Genomic DNA, 25,326 nt, shown 5'->3' on the forward strand with positions numbered 1-25,326 from the left:
ATTTAATGGGCATGGCAGAAGAAAGTAATTTTTCTTTAGAAGGGGTTGACTGGGGTTCTTTGGAAGGTTCATGGGAACCAGTGTCTTTGAGAACTGCTTTACCTTTATTCTTCTTTGGCGGCATTATCTGTTTTGAAGAAATTCCCGAGTTAGAAAATCAGGAACAGAATTTTTGTCACCTTTAATAAATTCAATATCAAAATCAAAAACACTTAAAATAGCTTGCCAACGTGCAAAAATTTGTTTTGATGCAATGTTTTGAACATCTTTTTCTAAAACATGTTTTGCAGCTTTGCAGTCAATTCTAAGTAAAAATTTTTGATTTAATAAATCACTTTGAAATTTTGTAATGCATAAAACAATGGAAATGATTTCTTTTTTGATAGTAGAATAGTTTTTCTGGCAGTCATTCCAATGAGCAGAAACATATTGAACTATCTGTTCTTTATCATTATCCCTTTGTTTCAAAATTCCTCCATAACCTATGTCAGATGCATCGGTTTCAACAATTTTAGGTAATGCAGGATTTGCAAGAAATAAACAAGGAATGTTTTTTACAGATTGCTTTATTAATCTAACCACTTTGGTATGCTCTTCTGTCCATGCAACAGGATTCTTTTTTAACCTATCATGCAAAGGTTTAGACATCCTATTGATATTAGGGCAGAAATCAAGAACATAATTTAAACTACCAAGAAATCTTTGTAATTGGGTTTTGTCAAGAATTTTGTCTGGGAATTTATCCGCAAACAAAAGTGATCTCTCGATAGGGGTAATAGTGCCTTTGGAAATATGGTGACCAAGGAACCTGACTTTTGTTTGAAATAATGAAATCTTTGAACTTGAAAGAGCCAGGCCAGCCTTTTTTGTAACAAGATGAAAAGTCTTTAAATGTTTGAAATGTTGATCAATACTTTGAGAAAAAATCAACACATCATCAATGTAAACGATGCAAAACTCAGAATAGGGATTATAAATATCGTTCATGATTCTTTGAAATTCTGAGGGTGCATTTTTCAAACCAAAGGGCATTACTGTCCATTCGTATTGTCCAAAGGGGACAGTAAAAGCTGTTTTGTAACGGTCTTTAGGATGGATTTGTATTTGCCAAAAACCAGACTTCATGTCAAATTTTGAAAAAATAAGAGCAGAACACAATTTTTGGAGCAAATCCTTTTTATTAGGTATGGGGTACCTAATCCATTTTAAGGCTTTATTTAAGGGCTTATAATTTATCACAAGTCTAGGAACGCCTCTTTCAATTTCAGAATTTTTGTTGACATAAAAAGCGGCACAAGACCAAGGTGATCTTGATTTTACAATAAGTCCTTTATTTTCAAGATCATTAATCTCATCTTTACAATGTTGTTCCAACTCCATGTTCATTTGGATTGGACGTGCTTTGGTGGGTATTTGTTTTTCATCAAAAGAATTTTCATAAGGCAGATCTACCAAATGTTGTTTCCTTTTCCAAAAAGCAGATGGTAAATCAGCACATATTTCTTTTTCAATAAGGCTTTTGAAATCAAGAATTTTTCTTTGTATAGAATCATTTTGAAGTTGATTCTCAATTCTTTGGAAATTTAAATCTTTTTGTAAGCAAAATAAATCATCCTGTTTGGACTTAAGAATGGCATTAATCTTGTTTTGGTAAACAGAACAAGCTTTGACAATATTCAAATTCCTTGTTTTGGGTTTTTCAATAAACGAGAAAACAAGGTCTTTGGATTTTGCTTTGAAATATATACCATCATAATTTACAGCATACGGGGTTATAAGATTTATAAAAGGGGTTCCTAAAATGATAGCATGGTGTATATCATTTGTAAGAACAAAAGAAGTTTTAAATTCAATTTTATTATTATAAACCGAGGCTTCAACTTTGGAACTAACATTCAATTTTGAATTATTAGCGGCAGAAAGTCTTTCTTTTGTTTTTTCATGAAATCTTTTGGGGACGATATCTTCTCTAATGCAATTTAAATCAGCGCCAGTGTCAAAAAGGGCAATGGCGTCCATAGCAAAATCATCAGAAAAGATGAGAGTGACTTTAATCAAATACTTTCTTGTGGTGATTTGCTTTAAAACAAATAGAAAATCATTGGGTACAGACTCTATGTTTTCTACTTTAATATCCTCACCATCATCAGGATTGGATTCATTGTCTGAATTTTCTTGCAATTGTTTTTGTAAAAGAAGTTGGATAGTCTCAGAATCACTTTTTTGTTTTTCTTTTAAATCTCTGATTTCACATTTGATTTCTTTTATCTCTTTCTGAAGATCTTGGATATTAGGAACTGCCTTTTTTGTTTTCTTTTTATCCAAAATTTGAGTAAGATCATAAGAATTCTTCTTAATAATTGGAACCTTAGAAATCTCAGTTGAGGTTCCGGCTTTGTCAGAATCCATGGTTTTCAAAAGTTTATCAAGATATTCTTTTTGAAGATTTGGATCTGAAATATGCTTTACAAGTTCAAGAAAAATTTCTTGGTCTTTAGTCAAAACATTGATTTTCTTTAAATAGGAATCCGAATCAGAATCACTACTGCTAGATGCAGAGGTACCTGAGTCAAATAATTCATCGACCTGAAGAGGATCACTGTCTCCTGACATGGAAGACTCAGAGTCAGAAGACTCTACAAGAAGAGGGGCTATTTTGGAAAGGATGTCCTCATTGAGGTCAAGCTCTTGGAGTCTCTTGTTCATTCTACAAAACTTTGCAGTATGACCTTTCATACCACATTTGAAACAAGTGGCATCTTTGAAGTTGAATGGGGTTTTAGGTTTGGCTTTAAACTCTTTCTTTTTAGAGAAACTATGTTTCTTATAAGGCCTCGAAGGTCTCTTATAAGGAAGTTTTCTAAACTCGTGAAAGGGTTTCCTATGGCTTTTAGATTTGTAATATTTCTTGTAAGGTTTTGAAGAACACTTACCATTACAATCTTTGGAAGTAGAAGCTTTAAAGGGGTCATAATTAAATTGTTTACAAAAACCGCCTAATTCTTGCTTAGATCTCCTAAGCTCCTGCTTCAGACGTTTCTGTAATTTCAAATCTTGACAGATCTTTAAACCTTCTTTATTGACAAAACTGACTAGTTCACCATAAGTGAGCTCGTCATAAGGAATACGATTGTCATAGAGAGCTTTGATGGAATTTCTAACCTTTTCTCCCAATAGGGTAGGTAAACCTGCAAGGAATTTTTCCTTCCAAGTTACATGATTTGCATCATCCCTAAGGAAGAGTCTAGTAAAGAAAGTGGTTTTGTATTCTTGGAAATCAGTGAGTTTCCTACATCTTAAGTTGTGTAGTAACTCGGCGTTTTTGTCTCTAAGGTGAGAAGGGTCACCTATGAAGTGAAGGGAAATGGTTAAAATCAGGGTAGCAACTGCATCCTGAATAGGGTTATTAAACTCATCAAGAATGGGAGCACCATTCTCATCAGTTTGGATGGCATTAAAAATGTCTAATTGCTGCAATTTAGTGAGAAGATGATCCCACCATCCTTTGAGTTGACCAGTAAAACCGGCAATTAGGATTTCTGCAATGGCTTTGTCAGAAGTTCCTGATTGTGTTTTATAGGCATTGGCTGCCATGGTCATTTGCTGCAATACACCTAAAATGTTATACTCAGACATTCCATCTATATTCCACTCATAGACAGAGGATGCATTATATCGAGCTTGATTTAATGCACTAGGCCTGTTGTCTATAGTCAAATCAGGTGGAGATTTGGAAGTAGGGATAGCAAGTTCCCAATGGATTTTATTGGCTTTAGAAACAGGTTCTTCGGTAAAGGCTTCTAAGTCAGAAGAGGCAATAGAAACCTGGTCTTGTTCTAATACTCCAATCTTGCTAGATTGAGGAGTATCAGGAGCTATTTGAACCTTACTAGATGAGGAAGAAGCAGCTTCTATCCTATCTAGTTGTTCTCTAATGGCTTTGGCAAAATCCGATTTTGATTCATGGACAAGCTTTTGGCTAGTTTTCGAAACCTGGAAGGGTTTGAAAATAGGTTCCTTAAGCTTTTTATCAGAATCTGATTTTGAAGGGATAGGCTTTTGACTAGGAGAAACAGATATGGTTGACTGTTGAAATTGGTTTTCTATTCTAGTCAACTGTTTTCCTATAGTATTTAAGTTAGTACTGCAGAAATTATTCTGCTGGATAATACTACTTAAATTACTATCAGTATCATTTGGTTTGGGGATTTTGTAAGGTGAAGCTCTAATTTCTATAGGAGGTTCGCCGTGGTCAACGGTTACACTCCGGAGGGGTGGATGCTCAGAATCGACAGTTCTATTACTATCGGAGAGTTTCCATTCAGTGGTCTTTTTCCTAATAGTAATAGGGTTTGACTCTTTGAAGGGGTAAGCGATGTTGTTATCAGAAGAATATATCTCAAACCAATCAAAAAACAATATATGAACTTGGTGAAGATTCACAAATTCATAATAAGTTTGTTGGATTTCTTTTCTTTGATTTAAAAAATGTTTGAAAAACCAAAGTCTTTTCTCTTTGTTTAAATCAGAATAGAAATCATTATGTAAAAGAGTTTTATCCAATTCAAATTCTTTTTCGATGACATTAATGACATTTTCTGTGACAGCAGAAAATGTAGGGGATGTTGGAGGAGAAGGTTCCTTCTCTTCCTGACTTTGAATATGTTGACTACTAGTGTAGATTGGATGTGGAACACTAGTGGTGTAATCAACTGATCGGATGGAGGTACTAGGTACATCTGAAGTAGAGAACCTAGGTTGACTTTGAAAAGGAAGATTTATTACTGAAGGGACTTTTGTAAATTTCCTTTCTAAGGAAAGAATACTTGAGCATGAAGCTTTATCAGAAAATCTGGATGAGGTAGATCTTCTGAACGATAGTTTGACTTTACCATCGGAATACTGAGTCACATTTTGCAACTCTGTATTGGGCTCAAGTTGTTTTGGAATCGCTGGTGGAGCGGCTCCTTCAAGAATCCATTCTTCTGGAAGATGGACATCTTTCCATTGAATAGGTTTTGGAATTACAGTGTTGGCTCTAGACAAATCAGTCTGCAAGAGAAGAGTCTCATCTCTCTTTGACTGGAATTTATGTTGTGTACTGAATGCAGTGATCATTGCCTTATACGAGATTTTAAAAATTAAGGCAACTGGGATGGAACCCTCAATCATATTATAATTGTGGGTTTTGATTTGTAAAATCATGCTTTTCAAAATATTTTTGTCTTTAAGTGAAATTGTTATGTTTGGATAACAATCAAATGAAATTGGACCTTTACACAGACTGGATTCGATGCTACTTAGCAAGGAATCATCAAAAGAGATGAATCGCCCATCTCTTAGGACAGCAAGGATAGAAGTGTCCAAGCCTTCTTTGGTTAAGGGTTTTATTCCGACCTGAATAAGACCGATGTGAACATAATTGAAATTCTTTTCTTTTAATTTCTTTAAAGAATGCTCAGAAAATAATTGAATTGTTTCAAAAGGATTTGAAAGGGTTATGTCACGTTCTTCGGTCTTTATAATATAATCACTCTTTAAAAAATCAAGCTTTTTTGTTTTGTAAATCTTTTCTTTAGAAATTTTTGGAAGTTCCCAACAATCAATTGCTTTATCAAAGTTCTCAATAAAGAATTCTTCTGAACTCACAACATGCTTTGACTCACTAGTCTTCCCGGAAGAAGAGCTAGAAAAGGATGATGTTCTACAGTGTATAGGATCCATGAATAGAAACCTATGGTCTATCTATGGTCTTGTCAGAATGGCTACAGGTATGGTTTTACAGCCCTAAACGGATGTCCTTATCCTATGGCGGGACTTACTACCAGTAAGGATTCACCACACAACAAAACTTCAAAATAAAACACAAGTCTTTAAACACAGAACTATAAACTGCTTTACACAATCCTCCCCTTGGCTCTGATACCAGAAGGAAATAAGAGCCAAGGGGAGGATAGTGTAAAGCAGTTTATAGTTCTGTGTTTAAAGACTTGTGTTTTATTTTGAAGTTTTGTTGTGTGGTGAATCCTTACTGGTAGTAAGTCCCGCCATAGGATAAGGACATCCGTTTAGGGCTGTAAAACCATACCTGTAGCCATTCTGACAAGACCATAGATAGACCATAGGTTTCTATTCATGGATCCTATACACTGTAGAACATCATCCTTTTCTAGCTCTTCTTCCGGGAAGACTAGTGAGTCAAAGCATGTTGTGAGTTCAGAAGAATTCTTTATTGAGAACTTTGATAAAGCAATTGATTGTTGGGAACTTCCAAAAATTTCTAAAGAAAAGATTTACAAAACAAAAAAGCTTGATTTTTTAAAGAGTGATTATATTATAAAGACTGAAGAACGTGACATAACCCTTTCAAATCCTTTTGAAACAATTCAATTATTTTCTGAGCATTCTTTAAAGAAATTAAAAGAAAAGAATTTCAATTATGTTCACATCGGTCTTATTCAGGTCGGAATAAAACCCTTAACCAAAGAAGGCTTGGACACTTCTATCCTTGCTGTCCTAAGAGATGGGCGATTCATCTCTTTTGATGATTCCTTGCTAAGTAGCATCGAATCCAGTCTGTGTAAAGGTCCAATTTCATTTGATTGTTATCCAAACATAACAATTTCACTTAAAGACAAAAATATTTTGAAAAGCATGATTTTACAAATCAAAACCCACAATTATAATATGATTGAGGGTTCCATCCCAGTTGCCTTAATTTTTAAAATCTCGTATAAGGCAATGATCACTGCATTCAGTACACAACATAAATTCCAGTCAAAGAGAGATGAGACTCTTCTCTTGCAGACTGATTTGTCTAGAGCCAACACTGTAATTCCAAAACCTATTCAATGGAAAGATGTCCATCTTCCAGAAGAATGGATTCTTGAAGGAGCCGCTCCACCAGCGATTCCAAAACAACTTGAGCCCAATACAGAGTTGCAAAATGTGACTCAGTATTCCGATGGTAAAGTCAAACTATCGTTCAGAAGATCTACCTCATCCAGATTTTCTGATAAAGCTTCATGCTCAAGTATTCTTTCCTTAGAAAGGAAATTTACAAAAGTCCCTTCAGTAATAAATCTTCCTTTTCAAAGTCAACCTAGGTTCTCTACTTCAGATGTACCTAGTACCTCCATCCGATCAGTTGATTACACCACTAATGTTCCACATCCAATCTACACTAGTAGTCAACATATTCAAAGTCAGGAAGAGAAGGAACCTTCTCCTCCAACATCCCCTACATTTTCTGCTGTCACAGAAAATGTCATTAATGTCATCGAAAAAGAATTTGAATTGGATAAAACTCTTTTACATAATGATTTCTATTCTGATTTAAACAAAGAGAAAAGACTTTGGTTTTTCAAACATTTTTTAAATCAAAGAAAAGAAATCCAACAAACTTATTATGAATTTGTGAATCTTCACCAAGTTCATATATTGTTTTTTGATTGGTTTGAGATATATTCTTCTGATAACAACATCGCTTACCCCTTCAAAGAGTCAAACCCTATTACTATTAGGAAAAAGACCACTGAATGGAAACTCTCCGATAGTAATAGAACTGTCGATTCTGAGCATCCACCCCTCCGGAGTGTAACCGTTGACCACGGCGAACCTCCTATAGAAATTAGAGCTTCACCTTACAAAATCCCCAAACCAAATGATACTGATAGTAATTTAAGTAGTATTATCCAGCAGAATAATTTCTGCAGTACTAACTTAAATACTATAGGAAAACAGTTGACTAGAATAGAAAACCAATTTCAACAGTCAACCATATCTGTTTCTCCTAGTCAAAAGCCTATCCCTTCAAAATCAGATTCTGATAAAAAGCTTAAGGAACCTATTTTCAAACCCTTCCAGGTTTCAAAAACTAGCCAAAAGCTTGTCCATGAATCAAAATCGGATTTTGCCAAAGCCATTAGAGAACAACTAGATAGGATAGAAGCTGCTTCTTCCTCATCTAGTAAGGTTCAAATAGCTCCTGATACTCCTCAATCTAGCAAGATTGGAGTATTAGAACAAGACCAGGTTTCTATTGCCTCTTCTGACTTAGAAGCCTTTACCGAAGAACCTGTTTCTAAAGCCAATAAAATCCATTGGGAACTTGCTATCCCTACTTCCAAATCTCCACCTGATTTGACTATAGACAACAGGCCTAGTGCATTAAATCAAGCTCGATATAATGCATCCTCTGTCTATGAGTGGAATATAGATGGAATGTCTGAGTATAACATTTTAGGTGTATTGCAGCAAATGACCATGGCAGCCAATGCCTATAAAACACAATCAGGAACTTCTGACAAAGCCATTGCAGAAATCCTAATTGCCGGTTTTACTGGTCAACTCAAAGGATGGTGGGATCATCTTCTCACTAAATTGCAGCAATTAGACATTTTTAATGCCATCCAAACTGATGAGAATGGTGCTCCCATTCTTGATGAGTTTAATAACCCTATTCAGGATGCAGTTGCTACCCTGATTTTAACCATTTCCCTTCACTTCATAGGTGACCCTTCTCACCTTAGAGACAAAAACGCCGAGTTACTACACAACTTAAGATGTAGGAAACTCACTGATTTCCAAGAATACAAAACCACTTTCTTTACTAGACTCTTCCTTAGGGATGATGCAAATCATGTAACTTGGAAGGAAAAATTCCTTGCAGGTTTACCTACCCTATTGGGAGAAAAGGTTAGAAATTCCATCAAAGCTCTCTATGACAATCGTATTCCTTATGACGAGCTCACTTATGGTGAACTAGTCAGTTTTGTCAATAAAGAAGGTTTAAAGATCTGTCAAGATTTGAAATTACAGAAACGTCTGAAGCAGGAGCTTAGGAGATCTAAGCAAGAATTAGGCGGTTTTTGTAAACAATTCAATTATGACCCCTTTAAAGCTTCTACTTCCAAAGATTGTAATGGTAAGTGTTCTTCAAAACCTTACAAGAAATATTACAAATCTAAAAGTCATAGGAAACCCTTTCACGAGTTTAGAAAACTTCCTTATAAGAGACCTTCGAGGCCTTATAAGAAACATAGTTTCTCTAAAAAGAAAGAGTTTAAAGCCAAACCTAAAACCCCATTCAACTTCAAAGATGCCACTTGTTTCAAATGTGGTATGAAAGGTCATACTGCAAAGTTTTGTAGAATGAACAAGAGACTCCAAGAGCTTGACCTCAATGAGGACATCCTTTCCAAAATAGCCCCTCTTCTTGTAGAGTCTTCTGACTCTGAGTCTTCCATGTCAGGAGACAGTGATCCTCTTCAGGTCGATGAATTATTTGACTCAGGTACCTCTGCATCTAGCAGTAGTGATTCTGATTCGGATTCCTATTTAAAGAAAATCAATGTTTTGACTAAAGACCAAGAAATTTTTCTTGAACTTGTAAAGCATATTTCAGATCCAAATCTTCAAAAAGAATATCTTGATAAACTTTTGAAAACCATGGATTCTGACAAAGCCGGAACCTCAACTGAGATTTCTAAGGTTCCAATTATTAAGAAGAATTCTTATGATCTTACTCAAATTTTGGATAAAAAGAAAACAAAAAAGGCAGTTCCTAATATCCAAGATCTTCAGAAAGAGATAAAAGAAATCAAATGTGAAATCAGAGATTTAAAAGAAAAACAAAAAAGTGATTCTGAGACTATCCAACTTCTTTTACAAAAACAATTGCAAGAAAATTCAGACAATGAATCCAATCCTGATGATGGTGAGGATATTAAAGTAGAAAACATAGAGTCTGTACCCAATGATTTTCTATTTGTTTTAAAGCAAATCACCACAAGAAAGTATTTGATTAAAGTCACTCTCATCTTTTCTGATGATTTTGCTATGGACGCCATTGCCCTTTTTGACACTGGCGCTGATTTAAATTGCATTAGAGAAGATATCGTCCCCAAAAGATTTCATGAAAAAACAAAAGAAAGACTTTCTGCCGCTAATAATTCAAAATTGAATGTTAGTTCCAAAGTTGAAGCCTCGGTTTATAATAATAAAATTGAATTTAAAACTTCTTTTGTTCTTACAAATGATATACACCATGCTATCATTTTAGGAACCCCTTTTATAAATCTTATAACCCCGTATGCTGTAAATTATGATGGTATATATTTCAAAGCAAAATCCAAAGACCTTGTTTTCTCGTTTATTGAAAAACCCAAAACAAGGAATTTGAATATTGTCAAAGCTTGTTCTGTTTACCAAAACAAGATTAATGCCATTCTTAAGTCCAAACAGGATGATTTATTTTGCTTACAAAAAGATTTAAATTTCCAAAGAATTGAGAATCAACTTCAAAATGATTCTATACAAAGAAAAATTCTTGATTTCAAAAGCCTTATTGAAAAAGAAATATGTGCTGATTTACCATCTGCTTTTTGGAAAAGGAAACAACATTTGGTAGATCTGCCTTATGAAAATTCTTTTGATGAAAAACAAATACCCACCAAAGCACGTCCAATCCAAATGAACATGGAGTTGGAACAACATTGTAAAGATGAGATTAATGATCTTGAAAATAAAGGACTTATTGTAAAATCAAGATCACCTTGGTCTTGTGCCGCTTTTTATGTCAACAAAAATTCTGAAATTGAAAGAGGCGTTCCTAGACTTGTGATAAATTATAAGCCCTTAAATAAAGCCTTAAAATGGATTAGGTACCCCATACCTAATAAAAAGGATTTGCTCCAAAAATTGTGTTCTGCTCTTATTTTTTCAAAATTTGACATGAAGTCTGGTTTTTGGCAAATACAAATCCATCCTAAAGACCGTTACAAAACAGCTTTTACTGTCCCCTTTGGACAATACGAATGGACAGTAATGCCCTTTGGTTTGAAAAATGCACCCTCAGAATTTCAAAGAATCATGAACGATATTTATAATCCCTATTCTGAGTTTTGCATCGTTTACATTGATGATGTGTTGATTTTTTCTCAAAGTATTGATCAACATTTCAAACATTTAAAGACTTTTCATCTTGTTACAAAAAAGGCTGGCCTGGCTCTTTCAAGTTCAAAGATTTCATTATTTCAAACAAAAGTCAGGTTCCTTGGTCACCATATTTCCAAAGGCACTATTACCCCTATCGAGAGATCACTTTTGTTTGCGGATAAATTCCCAGACAAAATTCTTGACAAAACCCAATTACAAAGATTTCTTGGTAGTTTAAATTATGTTCTTGATTTCTGCCCTAATATCAATAGGATGTCTAAACCTTTGCATGATAGGTTAAAAAAGAATCCTGTTGCATGGACAGAAGAGCATACCAAAGTGGTTAGATTAATAAAGCAATCTGTAAAAAACATTCCTTGTTTATTTCTTGCAAATCCTGCATTACCTAAAATTGTTGAAACCGATGCATCTGACATAGGTTATGGAGGAATTTTGAAACAAAGGGATAATGATAAAGAACAGATAGTTCAATATGTTTCTGCTCATTGGAATGACTGCCAGAAAAACTATTCTACTATCAAAAAAGAAATCCTTTCCATTGTTTTATGCATTACAAAATTTCAAAGTGATTTATTAAATCAAAAATTTTTACTTAGAATTGACTGCAAAGCTGCAAAACATGTTTTAGAAAAAGATGTTCAAAACATTGCATCAAAACAAATTTTTGCACGTTGGCAAGCTATTTTAAGTGTTTTTGATTTTGATATTGAATTTATTAAAGGTGACAAAAATTCTGTTCCTGATTTTCTAACTCGGGAATTTCTTCAAAACAGATAATGCCGCCAAAGAAGAATAAAGGTAAAGCAGTTCTCAAAGACACTGGTTCCCATGAACCTTCCAAAGAACCCCAGTCAACCCCTTCTAAAGAAAAATTACTTTCTTCTGCCATGCCCATTAAATCTTGGATTGAAATGGTTGAAGAACATGGAGCCCAATACAAATCTATTTCTTCTGATGACCAAGTAAAGCAATGGATGAGTTCCATTACAAAATCACCTGAGCTCATGCTCGCCCTCCAAAACCTTTCTCAAAGCCAAATTTCTCCTAAAAAAGAAATTGAAATTACAAAACCCTCTTCCCAAAATGTTGTTGTCTCTGCTGAAAGCTCATCTTCTCAAATTGTGCTTTCTCAGCCAACACCTTCAAAGAAAACCTCCGATTGGTTTGATAAAACCCATTTTCAAAACATTCTTTCTCTAGAAGATGGATTTTACCATTCTGATCCTTTTCAAAGCATTTCAAAGTTTTTTCCCAAAGGCTGGTTTTTCAAACCATGGGATTTGACAAAACCCCAGTCTTATTATCAAAGCATTTTGGAAATAACTGAATCAGTTAAATTCAAACATTTCTTTCTTGACAAAGCCCATCCAGAACCGGCTTATTCAACGGCCACAATCCTCAAAGTATTGAGCCCAAATCAGTGGGGTGACCTACTCCACAATTGTAAAACCTTCCCTCTAAATTTTGAAACCCGTTTACCACATTGTCGGACTTTTTCCTACTGGGATTACCAACAAGCATGGTATAACACCTTCTTTATCCAAAACCCTAAAAAATCCCACTCTTGGTTATTTTTCTTCAACACAAAGATAACCGTTCAAAGCCTTCCAAATTGGTTTCAACATTGGTGGAATCATTTTGGCCCAATTCCACAAATCTTATCACCAAACGCTACAAATTGCCTAAACCTCTTCAAAGCCCATTATTTACCCTCTGTCTCAGAAAAAAGATTTCCCCCCTTTCTTTGCTTTTGTGCAAATTTCTTTCTTCCTTGGGTTTGTTCGTGGAACCTACGTTTCCACAACCAAGATTCCCAAGTCATCCTTCAAAGAACCTTTAAAGTCAAATGGTGGTCAAAATTTGATGAACAGTCCAAATTGACTGTCAACATGATCAAAGATTGGCTCTCCTCTAAAAACCTCCTACAACCAACCTTGGAAGCCTCTAAAGCCCAACAGACCTTCCTAACCCAAAAATCCAAAGCCCAGTCTCTTTTGGCAAGCGCCAAAACGGAAGATGAGTATTTCAAAGCCATGGAACAGCTCCTCGCCTCTCGATCAAAGTTCTCAGCTGCAGATTCCTCTGAAGATGAAGATGAAGATGTTGATGATGATGAAGAACCTTTCATTTCTCTCGGAGACGATAATGAAGATGACTGTTTCGGCATTTTCTCTCCGATAAAGCATTGTAAATAATTATTTGATTATTTACTTAAAAAAAAAAAAAAAAAAAAAGAGATGTATTTTCGGGTGGTCCCCTGGACACAAGGGAGAGCGCACATGTCTCTTCACCCGTATTGTATTTTTCTACAAAGAGTCTACTATTCAAAGCTACGATCCAATTGTTACTGTGCACTTAAAATCCCGCTACAGTGAACAGTTTAAAGATTTTGTATATAAACCGAGAGGAAGACTTAGACTCCTCAGGTTTTTCATTTCTCTCTTCAAAGCTTCTCTCTCTCTTCTTCTCTTCCTTCTCTCTAAAACTTCTCTCCCTCTCCGAAGGGTTCCAAAGAAGTTTTCTGCTTACACAATAGTTCTATCACAAGAGCTTTGGGTGATCAGACTAGTTCTTTACCTTCAATCTTCCCGTCTTTCAATCTTCCCTTCTGGAAAGATTTGAAAATTTGTAAAGCCAGAAAGCAAAGATGTATGTTTAAATTCAGTCCTTTAAATTTTTAAAGTTTAATGTAATTTAAATTTTCGCAATTTACTTTAAAGCATTTACTTTTCTGCAATTTAATTTTATGCACATTTAAATTCCAACAATTTATTTTCAAAGCACTTTTCTTTTCAAAGCATGCTTGCAGACTGATCTGTATCAGATCTGCCATATAAATTCTACATTCCTCTGAGGCAAAGAGACCGGATCTCGATCCTCAGTTGTAAATCTTCTCTTCTCCCTCCATTCCTTCAGAGCACCATTTCCGGGATCCGGATCTGGTACTGTGTATGTACCCAAACCTTTAAAAGAACCTAATCTAAATATGATAATAGCCAAATAAAAAGAATCAACCACGTTTAAAGCAACTTAACTCTATTTGGTAAACTAAAACTGATTTGGTATATCGGCTGGAAACCAGAACGTGCGGATTATTGATCTGTTCTAAGTCAGATCTGGATCCAAAGGCTTGACTTCGGTCGCATCGTTCCGGTAGAACAACGCCACGTATCAATTAGTTATTAAAATTGACTAACCGCGTTCAAATTTGTTTGAACATTGTATGATCCAAAGAACTCCATAACCAAAGCTGGTAATCTATTATTTTAAAATTTGGAAAAACCAATCCATTAATTGTTTAATTTAAAGTTTTAATACTGAGATCCAACGAAACCACATCCATCCTTCGATCCTATTTCCTTCTGAATATATAAGAAAATGTTTATAAAATTAAAAAAAGTACAAAAAATATTTTTTTATTAATTTTTTTCACATCAAAACATATACTTCTTATTTTTAATACATAAATTTTTTTATTTTAATTTCCATTCATATGATTTATTTAATCTATGACAAATATGAATAAAACTGTATTTAAAAATAAAGATAATATTGTAAACTTATACTGTTAGGAGGATTATTGATTATTATAAAAACAATAAGGATAAATGGTATATATTAATTACAATAGGAGAGAAATTGGCAATTTTCCTATAACTAAAACGTTTTTAGTTTTTAGTATTGAGATTAGGTAGATGTAACTTTTAACTATAACACTAGACTCTGTTTGGTAATGAGATGCTCTAACTTTTAAATTGTAACTACTAAATAAAAATTAATAATATGTGGTAATTATAATTTTTAATCAATAATTTTGATAAAAATAGTAAAAATATTTATCGTAAGTGTGTGGATAAAATTAATTTAACTATAACATTAGGTTTTGTTTGATAATGAGATGCTTTAGCTTTTAACCTGTAACTATTAAATAAAAGTTAACAATGTCTGATAAATATGATTTTTAATCAATAATTTTGACAAAATAACAAAAAAAGTAGAAATTTGTATCGTACATGTAGGATAAAATCAACTTAACTTCTAAGCCACAGTAACAAATATTTACCAAATACTCTAATACAGTAACTTTTAAAATATAACCACCAATCAAAATATCAAATAAGATTTAAAGTATTTGGTAAACACTTATTGCTGTAAATTAAAAATTAAATTGATTTTTTCCCACACTTATACGATAAAAAAACTTAAAAATATTATTTAAAAGTTATATTTACTACCGATTATCAATTTTTATTTCATAATTACAATATTTTTTAATCTAAAGAGATGACAGATGTTAGACATCCTATGTAATTTCACTAGCAATTCAATCTAAAGTAATGTGATAGTACGGTCACATATAAATTTGTTAAGTTTATTAGTGAGGCAGCAACGAGTCTACTTATATCTACGTGCACAAGTAATTATTATATTCCTCAAAACAACAAAGCATCTAGTTAACACTCACGGTCATTTACAACAATGCATTTATAAACTTATGAACACTATATTATGAAGGATTTAGAAGTAATATCTAGCATCTAGCAAACTCAACATGACTTGTACTAACCCATTGGAAGAAGGGGCCCTGTGCCACCGCCTCTATGGGCATCAGGAACACTGGAGTAGCAGCAGAGGACGTTGGACATTTCCCAGCTCCAGTCCTGTTTCCTGGAGACAAGCATATGGGGCCAGCGGTTTATTCTAACATAGTGCTCCCTAATCTTTCCTTCACCAACAACACTAGTAATAATAGAGTAACAACATTCATGCCCGCCCCATACCTTGTCACCAGGATCTGCAGTTTGACTCCCATCTGTATGAAAGTACCGGTGCATGAGAGGGCTAGTACCCTTCCAGTAAGGGTCAAGATTACGCCAATACTCTGGTACCACCTGAAAGCAATACGACATTCTTCAGATGGATTGAGAAAAATATATCTTGGGAATTTTAGAATTAGTAGAAACTGATAAAGGTAATAGCATTCAACAAAATTATGAAATAGTAATCAGTCCAGGGAATAAATACATGAGCGAATGCGTGAATTATGAGCAGCACATGACAAATAGGCAGATTATAATTCACAGAGTTTCCATTCCACAGAGTTATCAAAGATTTTATCACGTAGGCTACAAGTCGTCAGCCAAAATATTTAACCTATCCAATCGTTAACTTTTTCTATCTGCATATTTCAAGCTCATGCAAGTTCCAGTAATTTTGGCACTAGGGGTGGGCATTTTACCCGACCTGACCCGACCCGAACTCAATTCTACCCATTTTAAATCCAACCCGATCCAACCCGAACATAACCCGAATTAATGACCCGACCCGAACCGACCCGAATATAGTTCGGGTCGGTTCGGGTCGGGTCATTAATTCGGGTTATGTTCGGATTGTTCCTTGTCTAACCCGAACAACCCGAAACCCGATCGGGTTGACCCGAACCCGATTTTGCCCACCCCTATTTGGCACCATGTCAATGGCCATTCTGAAATTAATAGGTTAGTCACCCGACCCTCTTCTTAAAATTGTATAAGAAGCACTGTATACATACCTTATTAAAATGAAACTCCCAAGCATGATCACAAAGGTCTTCTTTCGTGATACGAGTCTAAGAAAGTTATTTTAAAAAAAAAGTTAAAGAAAGAAAGCTTGGTGCACAGATGCATAACAAATGTGTTTGTTTGTGTGTTTTGGAGAGCAAGTGAATCAAATGAGAGACAGGAGTAACAAAAGGACATTGCTCAACACTCACACGTTTTCCATCCATGATAGACAACGAATATGCGGCCAGCTTTGGTAATCCCTGGACTAGAGCCAAACAAGGTATGTGTGCTTTCCCGAGCCACAGTTCCTCGCACTAAAATGGACAGGAAACTCAAGTAAATTATCCTTACTCTTAAATGTAGAAGTTGAAAAATTCAGAAACAGGTCTATACTGTCTTCCGGTTAATTTCAAATGATGCAGGGAAAATAATTGAAGCTGAACTATAACATACTTCAGAAGTCATGCTGTCAGAACAAAGAAAGCAACATTGGTTATAAGGCAATAGAAGCCCGCAAAGGCATTGCACCTCAGTTCTTAAATTCATAGAGCAAACTCACCGAATAATGCTCTTGGAGCAATATGGATCTCAAAAACAAGACACATAAAACACAGTTTGCTGGATAACTTGGGAACAAAGGCCAGAACAAGTTTTCAAAGTCATATCAATAATGAAATGAAAAGCTTAAATACACAAAACAAAATTCACTGAAAAGGAAAAGACCAGTAGTCATGTTCAAACCACAAAAAGGGCCAGGTCGCTAGCTAATAGAGTAACGTGGAACTAAAGCCAATAAGATATTCTCCGCTTCAATGTTCTCTCTTCTTTCGGGCCTTTTATTGGCGAGTTAGTTGGTAAGGGAAGCTGCAAACAATATTCTAAGTAATTTATTGCCTTATTCTCTCAAATCAAACACAAGAATGCACATCTTATGTAACTGCAACTCACCCAGTGATTCATAATATCCCCTCATTGGCCTCTTCTCTAAAAAGCATGGATTTCAACCGACAAATAAATACAATGTGGAAAAAAGAAAAAAAAAAAACCTAGCACATCATATATTTATTTATTTAGTTGTTATTGGGTGGGGGTCCAACCACAGGCAGAGCCAAAACTGGGAATACGAGGGGCCAAATTCACAGAGACTTCTAGGTGCTTAAGTCTTAAGAAAAATGTTAATTCAGAGGTAAAATGTCAAACAGTTAAAATTACAAAGGACCAAACCACAAAATGTTATTTTGTGAGGTTAAATGCATTACATATATAAACATGATGCATTTTTTTTTCTTTTTTCTTTGTTTTAATATGTGAGCGGGATTCAAACCCAAAACTCTTTTACATCCTTAGAGTCCCACCGTGTCCCAACAAGACATATCCACTTAGATGGGAACCATAACATGCCTCTTTTTAAGTTTCCATCATTTGATACAATTGAATAGAACAAAATAATAATCATAGACTAAATAATACTAAATTTGGAAGCAGAAAAATCAGGAGGATTATTTGTATAAAATCTGAAGATTGCACAGACACTTTCCCATACATTCAACAATCCCATATGTTCTACAAAATTTGTAGCTATTTCCTTTCTCACTCACAATGTAATACAACCAATTTTGAATTACAATCAAAACCAAATGCATGGTCATTCAACAGACAGTAATTTGCAGAACGCAGTATGTTGGTTAAATAAATGTTGGTATGCTAAATTCGTGGTAATGATACCCATATGGTCATTCAAGAGAAGACAATTTAGTAGGATCCTAATTGAAACTTAAACTACAAAACTGATTGGATTACTATTAAGATTATTTCACACAGCAAACAAATACTTAACAAGCTTAATCAAGACTTTCTCAAAACACATGCCAAATTAGACAAACATTTACATTATATAACCATTGCAATTTTCCCACAACAAAAACCCATTTGTGAAATTAGAGCAACCCAATGATAAAAATTCTCCAAGGAAAGCACTAAATCAATACAAAATAAACTAATCCCAAGTTCAAATACAAATTACAAGCCAAAGGGTTAAAAAAAAAAGAAGAAATTTAACCTTGGCTGACCAAATCGAATCGCTGGAAGCGACACCGTGCCAAGCACGGGACACGAGGAGAGATAGTGCCACGCTGCGTGCGTCGAGGTTCTTAAGTATCATCAAAATTATGTCTCTACCCAAAACCTCAAGTGGGTCCTGCGATAAGTCTTCTTCTTCTTCGATTTTTTCTTTTCTCTTCTCTCGATTTCTCTTCTTCTTTCTCCTTTTCCTCTTATTCTTCTTCTTCACCTCAAGTAAAACGTCCCCGTTTTGCAGTTTTTCTTCCATTTCTTGCAGCTCCATTCAGTGATACTGAGACAGAGACAGCGAGAGAGTGACTGGAAGATGATGGGGAACAGAGCTCGTCCTTCTTCAGGTGTGCTCAGCAGCGGTGATGAATGTAGGCAACTCGACACGTCGTCTTGTAATTTTCCTTTTTCGGGATATTAACCATTGTTCTCCTTAGTTTTGGTAAAGTACAAATAAGAAAAACAATTTGTACCATTTTCATTTAAATCCCTGCCCTTGTGTCTTGTGAGTTGTGACAGAAATGCAATGAGAAAAACTTATATGGCGGACGCACCATCTCGGAAGATCTACCATTTGATAATATTATGAGTCATACTATGAAATTAATTAAACTATTAAATGATAAAATTTTGATTATTTTACATATTGATATTCTTGCGAAAAACTTGTATTGAGTTGTCTCATCAACTACTGAGTTTATAAGATATTTAAATGATACTTTGTTATACTGTAGAGTAATAAATTCTATAATAAAATTCAGTTATACTTTTAAATGTAATATATCTTACTTAATTATTTTAACATTGCTGTGAATCCCACTATAAGACTTATATATTTTTTTTAAAAGAGATTTTTATTAATTTAAAGAAGAGAACAGATACATAACTTGTAGAGGGTAGGAACCCTTCCATACAACAGTTTCACATTTCTCTAAAACTAACTTAGCTAGAGAATATGCAATGGCATTACAAGATCTATGCGTATATACAAAACCAACATGATCGAAGTTTTCCTTTAACTTTTGAATTTCCGATACCACCCAAAAGATATCGAATATGCTGCCCTCCTTGTTATTTACTAAGTTGACTACTTCTTGCAAATCTGACTCCACAATTAAATCTTTCACAAGAGCTTCTTTCGCCACCTGCTGCTCCATTCCATAACTTCTGCCTTAGCATAAGAGACATCTCCATGGAATTTAGAAATTTTGATTGCAGTTGCTGTAACTTGCCCTGTTTCATCTCTAATGATAGCCCCCAGCCCAACAAGATTCTTGTCTAAGCTGGTAACTACATTAGTGTTGACCTTAACAAATCATTCTTGAGGGGGATTCCACGCTTGTTGAGACATTCTCTGCTGATTTCTATGGCTTGCAACAGTTGAAGGTTACACCCTCTTGTAGGCCTCCATCACAGCTTCAGCTTTAGCCACAATAATCTGGGGATTCTCCCGTTTACCTTTGAACAACAATTGGTTCCTTGCATTCCACTACACCCAGAGAATCGAGACAAAGAATTCTAAGTCAACTTTGCTTCTCATTCTTTTCATGCCATGCAACAAGCTCAAAATATCCTACCCAGGGGCTGCATGAATATCATTATCAGAATGGAATAGCCTTCAAACTTTCTTGGCAACTTTTCATTGAACTAAAGCATGAACAACATTCTCTATCTCCATTTTACATACCTGGCAGGTAGACTCATGGACTATCTTCCTATTCCACAAATTCTCAGCTGGAGAAAGTAAGTTTTTGGCTGCCCTCCAAAAAAAAATTCTCACTATAAGACTTATTGCTCTCACCGCCTAATAGAACATTGTCTCATCATCTTAACATACAAAGGGCTAAGGTGGTGTTATAATCTCTCACAAGTCCTCAACATTCTCATAAGGACTTGTATGGAAATGCTTGCAGATTATGTCCTTACTCTTAATTTCATCAAAATATCATGATTATACGTAAGGATGGCAAATTGATGGGGCCGGATTTGACTTTTCCAGCCCATCCGCAAATCCATGTAAAGGAAAATATAAAGGCCGAGTTGAGCTTCCACAGATTTTTTAATTATTTTTTTAAATTATTATAAATTTGTAATAAATTAATAATAACATTCAATTAAAGACATTAACCATTTAAAATAAAATAATAAATAAAAAAGAAGTAAATAAAAATTTACAGATTTAATTTTTTAATATTGAGTTCTCTAATTTAAGAATCCTCTTAATTAATTAAAACTTAAGACATAATTTAACATTATATTTTATTTTTTTAATCATCATTAATTTATGAATTAGGGATTTAAATTTTCTTTCCATTTTTATTATTTTTATATTTTAATTTATAAGTTATATTAAAAAAAATAGAGGATCAAATCTGTTATAATTTTTTTTTCTTAAACCCTTATAAAAAATCCTTGGACAGGCTCTCATGAAAAATGTTAGCTTGCCGAACCTAATTATATGCGCAACATTAATTTATAATGTAAAAATATATTACTAGGGCTAGAGGTGCTTGATCTAATATACATCAACTGTTCTTATTTTATTGACCACTTGAATCCTGAAATAATAAAAACTAAATATTAATTTAAATTTTAACCACAACTTAACCTTTTTAGAAAATTAAAAAAATTATAATTTGGGTTCCAGAAAAATAAGAGTTAAAAAATATTAATTTAAACCTTGTCTGTACCCCAATTTTTTTAAAAAATAAAAAAATAAAAATTACTCTGTAAATATGTTTCTGTTGAGGGAAGCAACCACATGGAGCATGCACAAGAGCTAAAAACTTATAAGTCCATTGCATATCCAGAAACACTTTCTAACTATTTTATTCCGCGAAATAACGAAGTACCAATTACCACTTATGACCTTTTACAACAAAGGACTTCCAATGAGAAGCCTTATTTTATTAAAAGGGAAAAAAAAAAGTCAATTGATAAAAGGCAGTAAACACTACATTGGAGTATGAGTCTCCTCCGTCATTTACTTTAGTCAAGCTTTCTCATTGGAAAGTTATTCTATATCTATTTGGCGAGCCCGGCGGCACTTCATTCTAGACACATAGAAGCAGGGGTCCTGTACCACCAACCCTGTGGCCATCAGGGACACTGGAGTAGCAGTAGAGGATATTCGACATTTCCCAGCTCCAGTCCTTCTTCCTAGAGACAAGCATATGCGGCCAGCAGCGGTTTATTCTAACATAGTGCTCCCTAATCTTTCCTTCACCAACAACACTGGTAACTATAGAGTAACAGCATTCATGCCCGCCCCATACCTCGTCACCAGGATCTGCAGTTTGACTCCCATCTTCATGAAAGTAACAGTGCATTAGAGTGCTAGTACCCTTCCAGTAGGGGTCGAGATTAAGCCAATACTCTGGTACCACCTGAAGGCAAAATGGCATTCAAAGGCATTCATCCAATCAATTGATCATTTCAGTTTCCAACAAAATAGTTGAAAGCTGCAGAGTAAAGGAAAGGACACACAACAAATGCCTTGGATGCTTGGATGCATGCTAAGAAATGTTTGAATATAGGATTACCAGGATTATCATTTACTTGTGACTAGTCCAGGGAATAGTTACATGAGTGAGTGCCTAAATTATGAGCAATGCCTTACAAAGTTCTAGTAATTTTGGCACCACGTCAAGGCCAGACTGAAATCAAGAGGCGAGTCACCACTCATCAGACCTTACTAATAATTAATAAGGTATAAGAAGCGCTGTACTAAAATTACATACCTTGTTAAAATGAAACTCCCAAACATGATCACAAAGGTCTTCTTTCATGATACGAGTCTAAGAAAAAAAAAAAAAAAAAAAGAACAGAATAGCTGGTGATAGCTTCCTCAAACATGCATATGGAAAGTGAGTGCTTCAAAAGCGAGACAGGAGAACAAAGGGAGATTGATCAGCACTCACGCGTTTGCCATCCGTGACAGACAACGAATATGCGGCCAGCTTTGGTAACCCCTGGACTACAGCTAAACGAGGTACGTGCGCTTTCCCCAGCCACAGTTCCTCACACTAAAATAGACAGGAAACTCAAGTAAATTATCCTTACTCAGTTACTCTTCAAAGTAGAAGCATGACCCATTAAGTTACCTGGAGAACTGAAAAAAATAAAAAAAGGTAGATATTCTCTTCCGGCTAGGTTTCAAATAAAGCAAAGAAAATAATTGAAGTAAAAAAAAAAAAATTCTTCACAAATCATGCAATCAGAAGGAATAAGCAACTTTGGCCATAAGGCAGTAAAAACGTGCATTGGCATTCCCAATTCAGTTTGGTTTTATATAAAAATATACCCCAATCCTTTAAATAAGCCAATAATTTAGCCAAGGTCTAGTTTCAATGATAAGAAAGGGCTTCCTAGGGCCCAGGATTTTAAAAAATAAAATATACCAACAATATACCCCAACTAAGTCACTTGACATAGATATACCCTTAAGGGGTGAACAAAGACAAATAGATACGAGACAAAAAATATTCAGCTTAAATTGAGAATACTCAGACGAATTCAAGTTGGTCAAGAAAGCCAAGTCGAGTAGTAAATTGAGTCAAATAATAAGTCGAGTATTCAAATAATAAGTAGTAAATCGGACAAGAAATCCTGTAAGCTGGATTTAGATCCAGTACTGAGCTTAGCTGTGCTCATCTCTTCATAATCATCTACCACACGTGCATGGATAGCAATTTTAGGTGAAGATTAATTAATTTTATATTCTTATCTTTCTAAAAGATGAACAAAAATCTCAGCTCAGCGCTGAATTAAAATTCCTGTAAACGAGGAACATAAAACTCAATAATGACATGAAAGGCTTATATTCAAATTCAATTGTATTCATGATATAATTATTTCAAACAACAACCAAAAATACTTAAAACAAAAACCCAATTGCGAAACTCAAAAAACCCAATTCTCATATTCTCCGAAGAATTCACTAAATTAATTAATTGAATTTAAAAGAAAAAAGAAACAAACCTAAATTCAGGTACGAGGCAAAAAGATTGGGAAAAAAAAGGAATAGGAAAGGAAATGAACCCTGGGAGTCCAAAGGGTGTCGCTTGAAGCGACGCCGTTCCAAGCACGGGATACAAGGAGAGTCAGTGCTACGCTGCGTGCCTTTAGGTTTTGAAGTATCTTCAACATTATGTCTCCACCAAAAGCCTCCAGTGGGTCCTGCAATAATTCTTCAGTTTCTTCTTCTTTGAGTTTTTCTTTTCTTTCCTCTCGCTTTCTCTCCTTTCTCAGTTTCATCTTCGTCTTCTTCTTCTTCGGTAAAACGACATCGTTTTTTTGTTCTTCTATTTCTCGCAGTTCCATTCTCTGTGTGTGTGTGGTAGTAGGCTAGTACCTATTACTACAGAGCAAGCGAATGAAAGGAATGACCGGAAGCCGCGAAAAACGAGGCAATTGCAATAAATTCGCTCCAAATAACATCAAAATATAAAAATATGTTAATGCCAAAATGCCCAATTTAATTTTTTTTAAAATTATTTTCAGTATGTAAAAAATATACGATCGACAAATTTACTATTTTTTAAATATAATAAATTTTATGTGGCTCAAATTCATTCTCTCGTAGATATTATTGAACCACTGGCTTACAAGTTAAAAAGCTAATACTTTTTGACTTATTATTTTACTCGATTTTTTATATCACTTGATTTATTATTCAACTTTGTTATGAAGATTGATAATAAAGTTGAGAATATATATATATTTTTTATTTAGGATATTTTTACCCTTTTAGAGTATGATTATGTAAAATGATACAGTCAGGGGTGTTATCGGTATTTTAAAAGAAATAAATATATATTTTAAAAAAAAAGCGGTGGGAGGTCACGTGGTTCAGGTACTGCTCTGTAATGATATAAGTAATAATGGTCCGATAATGCATTCTTGCCACGCCCAGCTCCAAAACAAAATCATCCTTCAATTGAAGGACGACAATCGGGGGTTTGACCTCTGACTCAAATACGTGGCAAGATACTGAGTGATTGCTTGGCAAAACAGCAAGTCGATGACTTGGTTATTTATTGTGATAATTTAGAGGTGGCAAAACCGGTGACAAAGTGGTTTTCGTTGCCATGTGAAATTTAAAATATCATCAGAGTAATTTAGATATTCATTTAATAATTGTATTAAATATTAAAATTTTAAGTTTGATATGTAAAATAAACAATTGACACAACGTAACTCATTAATTAATAATTGTGTCATGACTTAATAATCTATTTAATTAATACTCATTTAACATGATTTATATCAATCATTTTTGCCCCTATTTGATAAAAATTTTACAATTTTTATATATCTAAATAATATTATATATCGGTATCATAAAAATATATATATCAATTGAAATATTACATATTTACACCATTTAAGTTTTAAATTCATCTAGAATAGCACATAAATGTTTATCCTTCGTAATAACCATTTCATTAATTGAGTAGATGGGCTAAGAATATAAACCTAACTCGAGAAGTCAAAAAATTGTGTTGAAATTTAAAAAGGGTACAACTTATTTAATAATTGTGTCAAATTTAATAATCTAAACATATTTTTTCGTGTTGTGTTCATGTTTGCTAAATCGATTGTATAAAATTTTGTTAGTTGTGTTTATAATATATTATAAATTTAAAGGAGATTTGCTTCCAATTTAATAATCTAAACCTATTTTTTCGTGTTGTGTTCATGTTTGCTAAATGGATTGTATAAAATTTTGTTAGCTGTGTTTATAATATATTAT

At 34.2% G+C, this 25,326-nt stretch overlaps 2 protein-coding genes across 4 annotated transcripts; both read right to left on the reverse strand.

Moving 5' to 3' along the window:
- Window positions 1–15,358: 15,358 nt before the first annotated feature.
- On the reverse strand, window positions 15,359–19,039 carry LOC102622051 (uncharacterized). Of its 2 annotated transcripts, XM_052433806.1 has the most exons (4): window positions 18,562–19,036; window positions 16,712–16,816; window positions 16,511–16,567; window positions 15,359–15,851 (listed from the first exon to the last, which is right to left on the reverse strand). In XM_052433806.1, exons 1-4 carry the CDS (start codon window positions 18,844–18,846, stop codon window positions 15,522–15,524), a joined length of 777 nt encoding a protein of 258 aa, XP_052289766.1. In that variant the 5' UTR covers window positions 18,847–19,036; the 3' UTR covers window positions 15,359–15,521. The 2 variants fall into 2 exon arrangements, with proteins under 2 accessions (XP_052289766.1, XP_052289767.1); XM_052433807.1 differs by lacking the exon at window positions 16,511–16,567 and having other exon boundaries at window positions 18,562–19,039.
- Window positions 19,040–21,375: 2,336 nt separating this feature from the next.
- LOC102628702 (uncharacterized) lies at window positions 21,376–24,002 on the reverse strand. Of its 2 annotated transcripts, XM_052433809.1 has the most exons (4): window positions 23,613–23,998; window positions 22,493–22,597; window positions 22,313–22,369; window positions 21,376–21,958 (listed from the first exon to the last, which is right to left on the reverse strand). In XM_052433809.1, exons 1-4 carry the CDS (start codon window positions 23,892–23,894, stop codon window positions 21,626–21,628), a joined length of 777 nt encoding a protein of 258 aa, XP_052289769.1. In that variant the 5' UTR covers window positions 23,895–23,998; the 3' UTR covers window positions 21,376–21,625. The 2 variants fall into 2 exon arrangements, with proteins under 2 accessions (XP_052289769.1, XP_052289770.1); XM_052433810.1 differs by lacking the exon at window positions 22,313–22,369 and having other exon boundaries at window positions 23,613–24,002.
- Window positions 24,003–25,326: the final 1,324 nt, after the last annotated feature.

This window comes from Citrus sinensis, chromosome 9 (genome assembly GCF_022201045.2).
Source record: "Citrus sinensis cultivar Valencia sweet orange chromosome 9, DVS_A1.0, whole genome shotgun sequence".
Classification (NCBI taxonomy): Eukaryota; Viridiplantae; Streptophyta; class Magnoliopsida; order Sapindales; family Rutaceae; genus Citrus; species Citrus sinensis.

What these genes read in the sequence shown, in the direction of transcription:
- LOC102622051 (XM_052433806.1), bottom strand. Translation starts at nt 18,846, where the DNA reads ATGGAGCTGCAAGAAATGGAAGAAAAACTGCAAAACGGGGACGTTTTA. An exon ending in ATTCGATTTGGTCAGCCAAG is followed by an intron (nt 16,817 to 18,561) that starts GTTAAATTTCTT and finishes TGTCCATTTTAG; the next exon opens with TGCGAGGAACTGTGGCTCGG. An exon ending in GGGAGTTTCATTTTAATAAG is followed by an intron (nt 15,852 to 16,510) that starts GTATGTATACAG and finishes TATTGCTTTCAG; the next exon opens with GTGGTACCAGAGTATTGGCG.
- LOC102628702 (XM_052433809.1), bottom strand. Translation starts at nt 23,894, where the DNA reads ATGGAACTGCGAGAAATAGAAGAACAAAAAAACGATGTCGTTTTACCG. An exon ending in ACACCCTTTGGACTCCCAGG is followed by an intron (nt 22,598 to 23,612) that starts GTTCATTTCCTT and finishes TGTCTATTTTAG; the next exon opens with TGTGAGGAACTGTGGCTGGG. An exon ending in GGGAGTTTCATTTTAACAAG is followed by an intron (nt 21,959 to 22,312) that starts GTATGTAATTTT and finishes TTTTGCCTTCAG; the next exon opens with GTGGTACCAGAGTATTGGCT.